Source organism: Clarias gariepinus, chromosome 13 (assembly GCF_024256425.1).
Source record: "Clarias gariepinus isolate MV-2021 ecotype Netherlands chromosome 13, CGAR_prim_01v2, whole genome shotgun sequence".
Classification (NCBI taxonomy): Eukaryota; Metazoa; Chordata; class Actinopteri; order Siluriformes; family Clariidae; genus Clarias; species Clarias gariepinus.
Window position 1 is genome coordinate 32,166,967 of NC_071112.1, and position 13,924 is coordinate 32,180,890.

A 13,924-nucleotide genomic window follows, 5' to 3' on the forward strand; every position below is an offset into this window, starting at 1 on the left:
AAAAAAAACATAAACCTGAAATAGTGTATTATTGTAAAATGCAAAATTGTTAAGATATTCCAACATGAATGTGACATGGTTACAGACACTACAGATTTTTTTTGCTTTTTAAACTTTTACCAATAAACAATTTAAGCAACAGTTTTTGCAGGTCATACGCTTCTAGAAGCTTACACCAAGTTCAGTATCAATACTCATAAAGAAATATAAACAAATTTGCATTTTAAATGATTATTGTTTAAAGCGAGACAGTAGAATGCTAAAAATAAGCCATTTTTGTGGCTCATATAAAATCATCTCGGCAAACTGGCTGAAGTTATGAACTTGACATTTTTGGGAAGTGAGATTGATCCCTTCCATGTTGCATAAACTTTAATATCAGCTTCTTTGGTCACTCACATTGTCTGTATTATATGTATTACATAAAAATAAATCTAATCAGCACCAATACTGTTTTGGAAGACTTAAAGGTAAATAATGGAGTTTAAGTAAAGTGTCACATGACTGCAGTAGAAATTCACTTGTTACTGGAAGACCCCAGAGTTTATAAGAGAACACAGCTTAACAAACAGCATCATGAAGTCCAAGGAGCTGTCAGGACAACGTTCTGGAGAGAACGTATCTAGGTGTAAATGGAATCTCAAATGTTCTCAAAAATTCATTATTTAAATAATGGGAATAATACATGTACAACTTTCAAGGCAGTGTGGTTTACTCACGTTTATAGTATGGTATAGTTTAGCACAATTTCATTTTTTTTAGCTTTTGACATGCAGTACTGTGTAAAAGTCTCGAGCACTCATTGCTTCATATTAAATAAAATTAAATGTTGTAGATTAAAGTGAAGAATCTGGAACAGGGCCTAAAGATACGATTTAAAAATCGGTTGTTTATGTATAGTAAGCAGCGACCTCATTTCCCCTCTCGTCTGTTCCAACCATCATCAGTTACTAATCACCTCCTGATCATCTCTCATCATCTGCTCCTGTTTCTCACTGGGTCAGGACGTAATGTAGATGTTTTTTACACTTGAATGATTCACAGATCACTGTGTGAGTTAACAAACAAAGAACATTCCTCTGGACTGCTCAGGTACAGCGACTGGAGTGAATATGATGAGAGACAAAAAGCCTGGAGAACTTTTCCTCGAGGCTGCACTTAAAATACAAGAAAGTCTGGCTCAAGCTATGAGTCTGAATGCAAAGTATGAAGAGATGAGGTGGGGGTCAAGACTTTTGCACAGTGCTGTAATTTTCTACTGCACTGGATTTCTTTAGAGCTCAACACAACCCTAGTGTAATAATGAAATCTGTAGTATTTTCACTTCCATAATTTTTCAAATAAACATTTTAATAATATCTAGAAGTATTTTGCTGCCTTCTTGTTTGTCATGTTTAATGCTTATTTCTGATCTGTTTAACCTCTAGTAAACCAAGCAGCACTGGACTTTGCCCCAGCCTTCTGTCTCTCCTTCTTTTCATCTGAAAGATAAGCAGGGATTAGGCCGGTCTACACACACTGTGCTGTTTGTCTAACCACTCTAACTTCTTTAGAAACTTTATGATGTTGTGTGTGAGGAGTTTAAAAAGCCCGAACTTTGTGAGATCTAGGTGTGTCTGTAATTAGTCTATCTGGTGTAGTAGACTCTGTAATACACGACCTTTGACCTCCAGAGTGAATAAGAGTTGTCGAATCTGAGCAGGTAAACTCCATGACTTGGGTACTGGTGACTGCCTGCGTAGACGTTCTCGTGACTGTCCCCACGGAAGAGTGGCACCACCTCGCTAACCCGAGGGGCGACGCTTTGTCTGGTTTTCTTCTCGGACGTTCGATTCGCCTCTTCAGCCACGCCTGCATTGAAAGAATCACACGCTAAGATTATTTCTTGCAAAAATGATTATAAATAATATTCACATACAGTGTAGAGACAAATATGTGAATCTAGCACTTCATAATCTTACATAGAGGGGCGTTCAAGTCAAACCGGGACTTGTGAATGAAGGCGTAAAAGCGATTGACATTTACTCACTCTCACTCACTCATCTTCTAAACCGCTTTATCCTGTATTCAGGGTCGAGGGACCTGGAGGCTATCCCAGGGGGCCTAGGGCACGAGGCAGGGTACACTCTGGACAGGGTGCCAATCCATCGCAGGGCATCGATTGACATTTAAAGAAGACTTAAAGCAACGGCGGTTAACAGTGCAAACGTTTTTAAAGAAGTCAGTACGTCCGTAAATGACGATCCCGCCTAAGCTCACTGCAGTCGTTCCCGTGAACATTTAGCGAGTGGAACGTCTGATCCTGGAACTGTACACACACCCATTCCCTAACACCACTCGCACATTACAGTCCTGACCTCGCTCCAAGACATCTCCACATGTTTGGCACATTAAGGGAGTTTTTCTGGGAGTTCCTGGGAGGCCGGCGTCTCAGACGTGAACCAGTCTAATCAAGGCTCAGGCGTACTGAGAAAACTTTCTCCCTTAATGGTGTCCAAGCCCAAGTGAAACACTGGGATAAGTGCATTAGTGTAGCAGGAGATTATATAGAGAAATAAAGGAAGTTTTTACTTTCATATCACGTTATTCTGTACAATCAAAAGTCCCGCTTTGACTTGAACACTGTTCATATTTTTTTTTTTAGTAATGTATGATTTTATCATAAAAAGCAATCAACAGGACACATGTTAGTAATACAGTAATACATATTAGAAAGTAGTTACAGTACACAGCATCGTACACTAACTTCTTAGACCACATTGTCTTTAGATTTTCTTTGTTTTTTTGAACAAGATAAATCAGTTTGTAGATGATAGGAAGCCATTCTAGCTAGTTTGCTTTCATTAGGGAATTAATATTATGTTTGTGATACGTGTAGGTCATTCAATAATCACTACATTCATTTATTATATCTCTTTCCTACCTGCCTGTTGGGCTTCAGATACAGACTCAGCTCTCGCACCATTTACTGAGCTCGGCCACTCGAAGTACAAGCCAAAGGCGATGTCGTAGGAATCCGTGGCGAACTCCCAGAAGAAGGTCGAGCCATCGTCGCGAGTCGGGATGTGCACGGTTAGCACCTCGCCCCTCCCGACTGTGACCACGGACTCCGCGTCCTGCTGCGTCTTCTGCTTAAATTCGTTCACCTGAGACGTCGTCCACATGGACGGAGCCATGATGGGTAAGTCTGCGTCAGACGTGAAGGGGGGGGGGGGGAAGGGGGGGGTGTTTGGGGCTGGTATTAAACCAATCCAAGCCTAATCATTTTATTATCAGCAGTGTTGGAATTATCAAGTGTGAAGTGTAGTATAATAAAATACACGGAGAGTTTAAAGCAAATTTATCTCATAAGAAAATATAGTTTGGTTCATTTCATATAACACATGAGGAATCAGTCAGAACTGGACAAAATAAAAGGTACGCTTTTACACATACCTCCTGAATTGCTTTCTATGAACAGATGATATTGTTTGGGGTTTCCTTCAGACTTTATCTTCCACGACGACTCGGACGGGCTGATGGGATCGGTTACTGACGACACGTCATTTGAATCTGGGGATGGTGCGTCAGCCGTGTCCTGCTACTCATGCAAATTCACACACACACACACACACACATAATACAATATGTAAACTATAATGCTATACTACAGGAAACAGTTTGGTATCTGAAGGACGTTTTCCCATCTCTGTGATCCCTACCAAGATTAAAACACCGCTGCAAATATAACGAAAGCACATTTTATGGAGGATAAACCGGGTCAAAGGTCATAGCTCTGTGAGCCAATAGTACATTTATTGCATACATTACTTTCCTCACCAGAACAAATGAACAGGACAAGTTACAGTATAAACCGTAAGCTATAAAGTACAGTAAGTATAAGTTCACACTCAGCAGTATTTCGCAATATTTGACCAATGATTATACAACACGATACTGCAGCCTTTAAAAAAACAACAACAATAACATAATTGCGTGCTCCTGGAGTGCATATGGAAGAGGAAGTGGACTTAGGGTGGACAGGAGGTCAGTGTACAGCATGTATGAACAGTACGTCAGTAAACAGTAGATACAGAACCTGTTTGACTGGGTGTGTGTGGTGGGCTCGCTGTGGGCTCTCTGGAGAATGCTGCTCTGGAGGCTGATGTTCTGAGCTTTTAGTGCTCGGGGTCTGTGCATTCTGCCGAAACGGTGGCGATACATTCAGAGCAACCGTGGCTTGTTGCCTAGACACACACACACACACATAAATTTTTTTTTTTATAAAAATACGCTTATACAGAAACATTAAACCATTATACACCATTTCCGATCAGCTGTGCTCTGTGTAACATTTGTTTGATGATGGAGACATTAGATTGTCTTATCATCAACCTGAGGACAAATGACCTTCATGAGCAATCAGCATGATTTCATATAAATATTTAATAGTAGAAAAACTGCCTCATTATCCGAGTAAATAAAACAAACTGTAAAAAATGACATGTAAATAATTTGCTTTTGAGCTCTTTTAAACAAATTCTATGGAAAGTGTATAAACACATGTAGCTGACGATAAGGAGATAAATCTATCGTCTTCTCCAATACCAGTGACTCACTTCTGCTGGATGCTTTGTGAACGTTCAGCCTCCTGTCTCCTCCTCTCCTCTTCTTCTTGCTTTTGTCGCTCTTCTCTTTCCGCCCTGAGACGCTCCTCTTCCTCTTTTCTGAGCATGTACATAAACACGTGCACAAACCAATTTGCAAGAAAATAGATACATAACAATAATAATAAAATCATTTTTATAGGACACGGACACAGTTTTCATATTTTTTGCCTCTGTACATCACCTTACCGAATTTAAAACAAAGCAATCATCATGTATTTGAGGTGTAGATCTTTAGCTATATTTTAAAGGCTTTAACAACTAACAAATAAATAACTAATAAATAAATAAATAACGCTCAAAAGTAATTGAAAACATTGAATATAATCATAAAGATTGCTTTTGCTTCTTGACTATGAATCCTTAATGACGTCCTGAAGCCAGGAACCCATGGACATCAGAAAATGCTCAGTTTCCTTCTTTCAGATGCTTTGCACGCTCTTCATAGCAACCGCTCTATAACTCACTCGCTGCTCGCTTGCGGCTCTTTTCACCTTCAGGTACCATCTAATGAACCCTGTTCCAGGACTGAGCAGGCTTTATAAACCTGGCCTTCTGTCCTAATGTCTTATCAGTGAGCAGGGGTTAGTTTAGTCTTTGTAACCACTCATCAGAAGGTCATAGGTACAAACCCCAACACCACCTACAGTAGATGCCACTGTTGAGTCCTTGAACCCAGGTTGAAGGCAGTTCTTGATTGCAGACCTTAATAACGATACACCGACCTCGTTAATGGTGTTCTTGAATTGGTGATTTTTTTTTTATTTCCTTTTTTTCTTTTTAAACGAGGATAAGATACACTAGCTGGCTTCCAGGCATTTTTGTTGTTGCTGAGCTCACTGGTGGATTCTTTTTTCTTTCTTTTTTTTTTAACAATATACAGTACAGTGTAAGTGTATTGCATTTCTGATGCATATTAGTTTCTTTTTAATAAAGACTTTAAAATGCAGAGAGCTTGTATCTAAAAATATCTCAAATCACACTTACAATCTCCTCTCGTGTTCCTCCTTCTCGATCTTATGAGACGTGACGTAGGGAGAAAAGCGACTACAGCAGGAGTTCAGAAGCTTCACAAACTCCTTCATGGCATCCTCTTTAGCCGTGCTGCCCAGCTCTGCCCATTTTTTCCTGCCAAAACAGTGTTCGTTATGTAAAAAGCAGCATCTCTAACTGCTCTGAATGCAGAGAAACCCGTATCTGTACAAACCCTGCTTTGCATAAACATACATGGAGGAATTTGCTTGTAAGCTCAAAGTAACTAATGTGTCACATTTAATGTGTCCACAGTGGTGATTGTAAACGTACCTTCTGTCATTTCCAAGAACATCGAAGAACCCGATCTCAGGACAAACCTTTGGATTATAAGGACCGAGGAAAATTTGTTTCTGAAGCGCAACGAACAGCAGGTTTTCTTCATATGTCGGGTGGAAAGCCTTGCCGTTCATCTCTGTGAGAAAAACAATAAAAAAAAACATTTTACAAATATGGTTGTTTGGTCCAAGAATCCAAGAAAGATATTTTTCTACACAACATTTTCTACATCTAAAACTAAAAGCCAGCAACCGGGTCACGCATACAATAACACACACACACACACACTCGTTCATTCTCTGTAGCGCTCATCCTGTACAGAGTCAAGGTAGGACTGGAGCCCATCCCAGGAGACCCGGGGCACGAGCGAGGGCACACACTGGGCACGGTGCCTATCCATCACAGGGCACAAGCATGCACACACTACAGGCAACTTTGGAAATGCCAACTGGCCAAATTCACGTCTTTTGACTGTGGAAGGAAACCAAAGAACCTGGAGGAAACCCACCAAGCACGGGGAGAACATGCAAACTCCACACACACACACCCCGAGGTAGGAATCATACAAACACTTCCTACAGTGGAGGGCATTGCTGTGTGTTGCCTCCATCCCTAACTGGGTTAACTCCTATCATATGTGGGTTTCATATGTTCTCCCTGTAGGCTTATGCATCTCATTTAGGCTTCCTCGCCCTCTAAACAAACACGTTAGACAGGCTATGCTAACTTGCTCTTAGACGTGAATGGGTGTGTGCGTGGTGTTTAAAACAGGTTGTACTCGTGCACCTTGCACCGGTGTTCCCTGGACTGGATCTGGATCCCAGGCCACCCTGACCAGGATTAAACTGGTTACTGGACATAAAAGGATAAAACTTAAGACGTTAGTGGGGCTCTGATCTGATGCAGTTGTCTGCAAGCATGACAGTTGGAAACCAGACATTAAGTGGTGTTTATTTTATCTATCTGTTCCTATACTTATGCCCACAGCCCTGCACAGCCCTGCAGAGCCCCCCGCACCCCCGCACCCCCCGTGTCCTAAACTGTTTAACACATCTATAGGTGAAGTCAGACATTAACATACACCTTAGGCAAATACCTCTGGGCTCAGTTCACAATCCCAGTAAACATTCCCTGTCTTACATCAGACGTCATTTAAATTGAGAATGTGGAATATCAGAATAATAGTAGAATTTAATTTCTTTCACCACATTTTCAGTGGATCAGAAGTTTACATAGTGTACACTTACAGTAGTGAGGATTTGGTAACGTTCCATTTAAATCGTTTAACTTGGGTTAGAGCTTTTAGATCAGGGGAATTGATCCCATTCCTCCTGGTGTAAATAAGTCAGGTTTATAATGAGTCAGGTTTATAGGCCTCATTGCTCAAACACGTTTTTGAAGTTCTGTCTACGAATATTCTACCAGACTGAGGTCAGGGCCGCTCCAATACCTCAACTCTATTTTCCTTCTGCCGTTTTGCCTCAACTTTGGAAACATGCTTGGGGTCATTTCCCATTTGCTACCAAGCTTTACCTTCCTGGCTGACATTGCTTCAATGTCAAGGCTTGCAAGCCTCCTACATTATTTATTTTTAATATTTTTGTTTCGTTTTATCAGATCAGAAGACATTTCTCCCAAAAAAGTAAATTATTTGTCCTTACACCTGCTACAGAACCCTAGTCTAGGTTTTGGAGTAGTGATTTCTTCCTTGCTGAGCTTCCTTTCAGGTTACACACAGTACAGTACAGTAGATATTGATCTCTTTTTACTGTGGATGTTGATATTTTTGTATCTGTTTCCTTCAGTGTTTTACAGGGTCCTGTACTGTTGTTCTGGGATTGATTCGTACTTATTTTGACAACCCATGTTTATCCCTAGGAGAACAGAATCTGTCTCCTTCTTGAGAGGTATAATTGCTCTGTGGTCTAATGATGTTTAAACCCGTGTAGAAGTGTTTGTGCAGGTGATACGTGAAGTCGCTCCCAACCAGTCCTGTGGAGGTCGACAAATATTGTTTTTTATCTGACGCTTGGCTGATTTGTTTTGATTTTCCTATTATGTCAAACAAAGAGGGACAGAGTTTGTAGGTAGGCCTTCAAATACATCCACAGGTGCAGAGAGTGACTCAAATGAGTTAAAGTAGAATATCAGAAGCTACTAAAGCCATAACGTCCCTTTCTGGGATTATTCACGGAACAGTCAACTGAGTGTAAAAGTCTAAACCACTGCAAATGTGATATAAGTGAAATAATCCATCTGTAATCAATTGTTGAAAAATTTACGCGTCATGTGTGTAGTAGACGAGCTGAGTCAGCAAAACTATATATATATTTTTTATAACTATATATATATTCATTTATATAATATTTTTTTTTACAGTGGTTTAAAAAAAATCAGTTCTAACAAATTCAACCTACAGTACTGTAAATTGACAAAAGTATCTGCCCAAATCTGTTAAATATTGAAGGGACTATAAAGACATGGTGTAGAAGAACCCGACCGGCCCGAACATAGGGCCCTGACCTCAACACCATCGAGCACCTTTGGGAGGAACTGACCTGGGATGAATCAGTACCTGACCTCATGAACGCTCTACAGAATGAATGGCCATGAAGTCACACAGAAACACTCCAACACCTTGTGGACGGCCTTTCAAGAAGAGTGGAAGCTGTTAGATCTGGAAAAGGGGGACCGACTCCATACTGAAGTGTGTGTATTTGAATACAATGTCACTGCAGGTTTGGCCAAATACTTTAGTCCATATAGTGTGTGTGTGTGTCTGTAAACATCTGGCTCCAGCTGTAAATGTTAGGCTCATTCTCTCACTCATCATCTACACCACATTAACCTGTATTCAGGGCTGCGCGGGGCGTGGAGCCTATCGCGGGAGACGTACTGTAGGGTACACCCTGGACAGGATGCCGATCCATCACAGGTCACACACACTATGGGCAATTTGTGAACGTCAAATAGCCTAAACTGCATGTCTTTGGACTGTGAGAGGGAACAGGGGAACCTGAGGGAACACCCACTAAGCATGGAGAGAACATGCAAACTCCATGCACACAGACCCTGAGGCGGGACTCAAACCCGGACCCTGGAGGTGCACGGCGTCAGCACTAACCACTACACCACCCGCTGTTAATCTGAAACCTCTGAAACAGAAAATAAACCCTGGAATCCTTATCCATCGTCAACAAACAAACACCTGACCTTGTAGTTCCAATGCTTTAACACTGAGGCATTCGGCCGACGCTCTCATCCAGAGAGACTTACAAAAGTGCTTTGAAGTTTCCATCACTGGAGAGATTCTTACACTGGGTGACTCACTGGGCCATCAGTCACACACTGTCAGGGTTTTATTTCTTTCTTTTTTTTGGTGGATGTATTTGTGTGTGTGTGTGTGTGTGTGTGTGTGTGTGTTTTGTTTACCCAAATATCTAAGAAATTTATATGAAGTTTCCAGGGAACTGAACTGCTGGGAGATCTGATCATGTTTATAAAAGATTTGCATCAGAGGGATTTATTACACACACACACACACACACACACACACAGAGAAAATCTTTCTCTCTAATACAGTAAATGTAGAATCTATACTTTAACCTACCTTTAAAAAACTTAAGCGCGAGACCGAATATTCCCTCTAAACCGAAGCCCCAGTGATTGTCGAGGCTCCAGTCCCTCCGATCCTCCTCTCTCTCCTCTCCCTGGTCTCTCTCTTCTTCTCTCTCTTCTTCTTTCTCTTCTCCCTCTTTTCTCTCCGCTGGATTTTCACTTTCACTTTCCTCCCCAGCTCTCCGCTCCTGGTCCGAACCCCCGAGCCCGACTCCCGCCATGACGCGGCACCGGCGCACCGTCAGTGTGTTACACACTATAGTACACACACACACACACACACACACACACACACTGCGTGTCTGTCCCCGATCGGAGTAATAGTAAACACCAGACTTCCTGGAGGGAATAATCGCGTCCCAGTCCGCCCCTGGAGCACAGAGCCAATCACACCCTGCTGGGGAACTTCATCACACACACACACACACACACACACTGTGCTGTAATCCTCCACTACACAGACACCTGCATAGTGCCAACCTCACAATTAGACCTGAGAGCTGATTAATCAATTAGTGAGGCGGTACGGAGTATGGACTATACACACACACACACACACACACACACACATTATTATTATTATTATTATTATTATTATTATTATTATATATAGGCTAATTGTTTTTCCAATTATGAAGCCTATATTCAGTACCCTGAAACACCATGAATACTACATATGTTTGGAGATATATATATATACACACACTGAATATGGGCTTCATAAATAGAATATATAAATAAACTCAGCAAAAAAAGAAACGTCCTCTGACTTCCAACTGTTTTTACTTTCAGTAAACTTAATGTGTAAATATTTGTATGAACACTAAAAGAATCAACACTATAAGACATAAACTAAAAATGTTTCCCAATGTGTCCCTGAATGAAGGGAGGCTCAAAATCTAAAGTACCAGTCAGTATATGGTGGCCACCAGCTGCTTGAAGTACTGCAGTGCATCTCCTCCTCATGGACTGCCTATTGCGGACAGTCTGAGCACTGATGGAGGGATTGTGTGTTCCTGGTGTGACTCCGGCAGTTGTTGTGGCCATCCTGTACCTGTCACGCGGGTGTGATATTCGGATGTACCGATCCTGTGCAGGTGTTGTTACACATGGTCTTCCGTCCTTCCTGTCTCCCTGTAGTGCCGTCTTAGGCGTCTCATGGTGCGGACATGGCGATTTATCGCCCTAGCCACACTGCGTTTATACGGTCGGTAGACAGGTCTCTTTAGTGTCCTGCGTTTTTAGAACTGTGACCTTAAATGCCTACTTTCTGTAAGCTGTTAAGGTCTTAACGACCATTCCACAGGTGCATGTTAATTAATTGATTCTGGTTAATTGAACATGCATGGGAAACATTGTTTAAACCCTTTACAATTGTAACAGACCTAATTTGATTTTGTTATATTGTGCTAAGGTTAGATGCACAGGCGCTCATGAGGTGCATATGTGTGTGTGTGAGGTTTTATCCCCTCGGGGCTTGCCGTAGAAGGGCAAGAAAGGCGCATGCGCACGTCCTGTTTTAGGGTGTCGCAAAGTTTGATTAGAAAAAGGAGAATAAACAGTTGAAGAGGATTTTGTGTGCTCTCGTCTTTATTATTTTGTTATATTGCAAAGTGTGTAAGCGAACCCGGCACGAATGCTCGGTCACATTGGTGGCAGCGGTTTTGTTTTATTAGCGTTTACGTAAGTCTGTGTGACGGCGGGTGTTTAACTAGTTAGTTTATAGTTGAAAGTTCTTAGCGGAGTTAGCACGCGCGAGTTAACGTGGGCGCGGCCATCATGTGGTGTAAGGAAGAGAACGAATTATTTTCAAGAAGGGACCGCGATAAGATTAACAGACACGTGAGGATTGAGTTGCCGCCGCCGTTTTCCGGTAACGAGAAGCAGAGTTTTTTATGTTGGGCACGGCAATTCGAGGTCGCTGTGAAAGCGCTTACGGAGGGAGATGACACTGCATCCTATAATTATGAACTAGCACGGATTTTACCGACACGGCTGACTAACGCGGCATTTCTTTTGTGGGACAGCCTTGCTCATACTGTTCAGGCGGATTATACAGCGGCCAAAGAACGGCTTAAGGAAGCTTTTGGTCAACGGCAATTTATGGATCGCTTCAGAGCCAGCCTATCAGCCCGACCTCGTGCTCTGGGGGAAAGTTTGGAAGTGTATGCGGCAGAAATCAGTAGGCTGGTGGACGAGGCTTTTCCTGAATACGGCGAAAGAGCCCAGAGGGAGGAAAGATTTCGTCGTTTCCTTGCTGGTTTGGATCCTATGCTCAGAGCTAAATGTCATGAACAAGGAGCAACGGATTTGGAGGAGGCTGTGATAATTGCAGGTCGGTGTGAGAATGCTAGAGATGCAATAAAGACTGATTACATGACTGGTAGTGCTGCAGGAAGTACTAGTGATGTAGGAGCTGTGGCTGCTGTTTACTCTGTGACTGATAATGGAGGACTACACAGAGCAATGGATCGATTGACTGAGGAAATGAGGGATATGAGAATGGAATTGAGGCGCTTGGGTGATGAGAATCAGAAACTGAAGGCCAGAGTGAGTTCTAGAGCAAGGGATGAGTGGGATGAAGGCCGCTCCCAGTTTAATGGAAGGTGTCAGTGTGCCTGCGGAGGTCGAGGGTGTCAGTCACGCGTCTTTGATGGTGCTTGGAGAGGCCGCTCACCTGAGAGGAAGTTTCAGCACAGGGATGAGCACGCGTCAGGTATGGATGTGCGTAATTATAAAGAATCACACCCTCCTTTGTCTTCTACAAGACGCAGCCCGAGTCCCGGCCCCCGCAGATGGAACAGCTATGAGGATGCTTCAAGAAAAAGGGGAGTGCATTTCAGGTCACCTGGTAGAGAAAAGCGCCACTATCAGCCGGAAAACGGACTGTAGCTGATGTTGCGGCCCAAACGCCAGCTATGTTTCCTATGGGCCTTTATACTGATAATGAAGATGACTGTAATTCTGTGCTAAAAGACAATGAGTTCAGTTCTGAGACTGATCAGGAGCTGTTAGTGTCGTATGTGAAAGGAGTGATTGAAGGTGTGGAGGTTCGGATGTTAGTCGATTCTGGCTCCAGTGTGTCCCTTATGAGTGCAGATTTTCGTATGTCAATCCCTACACTTCGTAATCGCCCACTGAGAAAGGACTATGTTTCTGCACATGCAGTGAATGGACAAATGCTGGATACACTGGGTACTATCACCGTAACATTCCAGCTAGGAACTGAGTCATGGCAGCAGGTTTTCCATGTGCTGAGAGAAACTACACAGACTGTGCTGCTGGGCTGGGATTTTCTGTTGAAGAATCACGCATTACTGGACCTCAGCCATGCTAAACTCCAACTGTGGGACATCACAGTTCCTCTGCTTAACAGTACTGAATTTGTTCCGACATGTTGCAATGTGTCACTGGCGACCACGACAAATCTACCGCCCCTCAGTGAGACAGTGGTGCCAGTTAAAGTATGTCTACCCAATGCGGCTCATGTGACAGGTGACTTTGTTGGATATCTAGAGCCTAATGTGGCAGCATCTTCTAATTTAATAGTAGCGCATACGCTGGCAGGAGTTCACAATGGACTAACGAAGGCACGAATTTTGAACCCTACTGGACATGACATTTCATTAAAACAAGGAATGCACCTGGGTGAGTTATACTCCGTTGAGGAATCGGATATTCAACTGTTTCATGCCCCGGTTGATGTAGCTGCGGTGACTTCGTCCACTGCGGTGCCTCCTATATCACTGAACGAGTCCCCTATTTCTGACTCGGAGAGGGCTTCATTGTATGCCATGCTGTGTGAATTTCATGACATTTTCAGCTCCTCCAAACAGAATGCTGGAAAGTGTAAGCTAGTGAAACATCACATAAGAACTGGCGAACAGGCTCCAATTAAACTGCGTGCTCATCGTACATCTCCTGATAAACGATCTGAAATAGAAAGACAAGTAGCTGATTTGCTTGCGGATGGTGTGATCGAGGAAAGCTGTAGTCCCTGGGCATCGCCAGTTGTCCTGGTGAAAAAAAAGTGTGGCGCATGGCGTTTTTGTGTGGACTACAGACGTTTGAACAGTGTGACTATTAAAGACTCTCATCCACTGCCCAGAGTCGATGACACCTTGGACGCGCTGGCAGGCGCTGCCTGGTTCAGCACATTAGACTTTTCTAATGGATACTGGCAGGTGGAAGTTGCAGAGGAGGATAGGGAAAAGACGGCTTTTACAACGGGACAGGGCCTATATCAGTGGAGATCTATGCCGATGGGCCTTTCCAACGCTCCGGCTACTTTTCAACGTTTGATGGAGCTTGTCCTTAGAGGGCTCCCATGGCACATCTGCATGGTATAC

The 13,924-nt window shown here is 42.8% G+C and overlaps 1 protein-coding gene across 1 annotated transcript; it reads right to left on the minus strand.

Annotated features, from left to right (window-relative positions):
* Positions 1-315: 315 nt before the first annotated feature.
* On the minus strand, positions 316-9,860 carry zgc:162964 (uncharacterized protein LOC560569 homolog). Its single transcript, XM_053509961.1, has 8 exons — positions 9,568-9,860; positions 5,952-6,093; positions 5,634-5,774; positions 4,599-4,706; positions 4,079-4,226; positions 3,436-3,580; positions 2,924-3,187; positions 316-1,851 (listed from the first exon to the last, which is right to left on the minus strand). The coding sequence occupies exons 1-8, from the start codon at positions 9,794-9,796 to the stop codon at positions 1,628-1,630; spliced, it is 1,401 nt and encodes a 466-aa protein (XP_053365936.1). The 5' UTR covers positions 9,797-9,860; the 3' UTR covers positions 316-1,627.
* Between the last annotated feature and the right edge of the window lie 4,064 nt (positions 9,861-13,924).

Bases quoted from the DNA above. Each gene is read 5' to 3' on its own strand.
- zgc:162964 (XM_053509961.1), bottom strand. From the start codon at position 9,796: ATGGCGGGAGTCGGGCTCGGGGGTTCGGACCAGGAGCGGAGAGCTGGG. The intron at 6,094-9,567 runs GTAGGTTAAAGT...TTTTTCTCACAG, and splicing joins CGCGCTTAAGTTTTTTAAAG to AGATGAACGGCAAGGCTTTC. The intron at 1,852-2,923 runs GTAGGAAAGAGA...CTTTCAATGCAG, and splicing joins ATCTGAAGCCCAACAGGCAG to GCGTGGCTGAAGAGGCGAAT.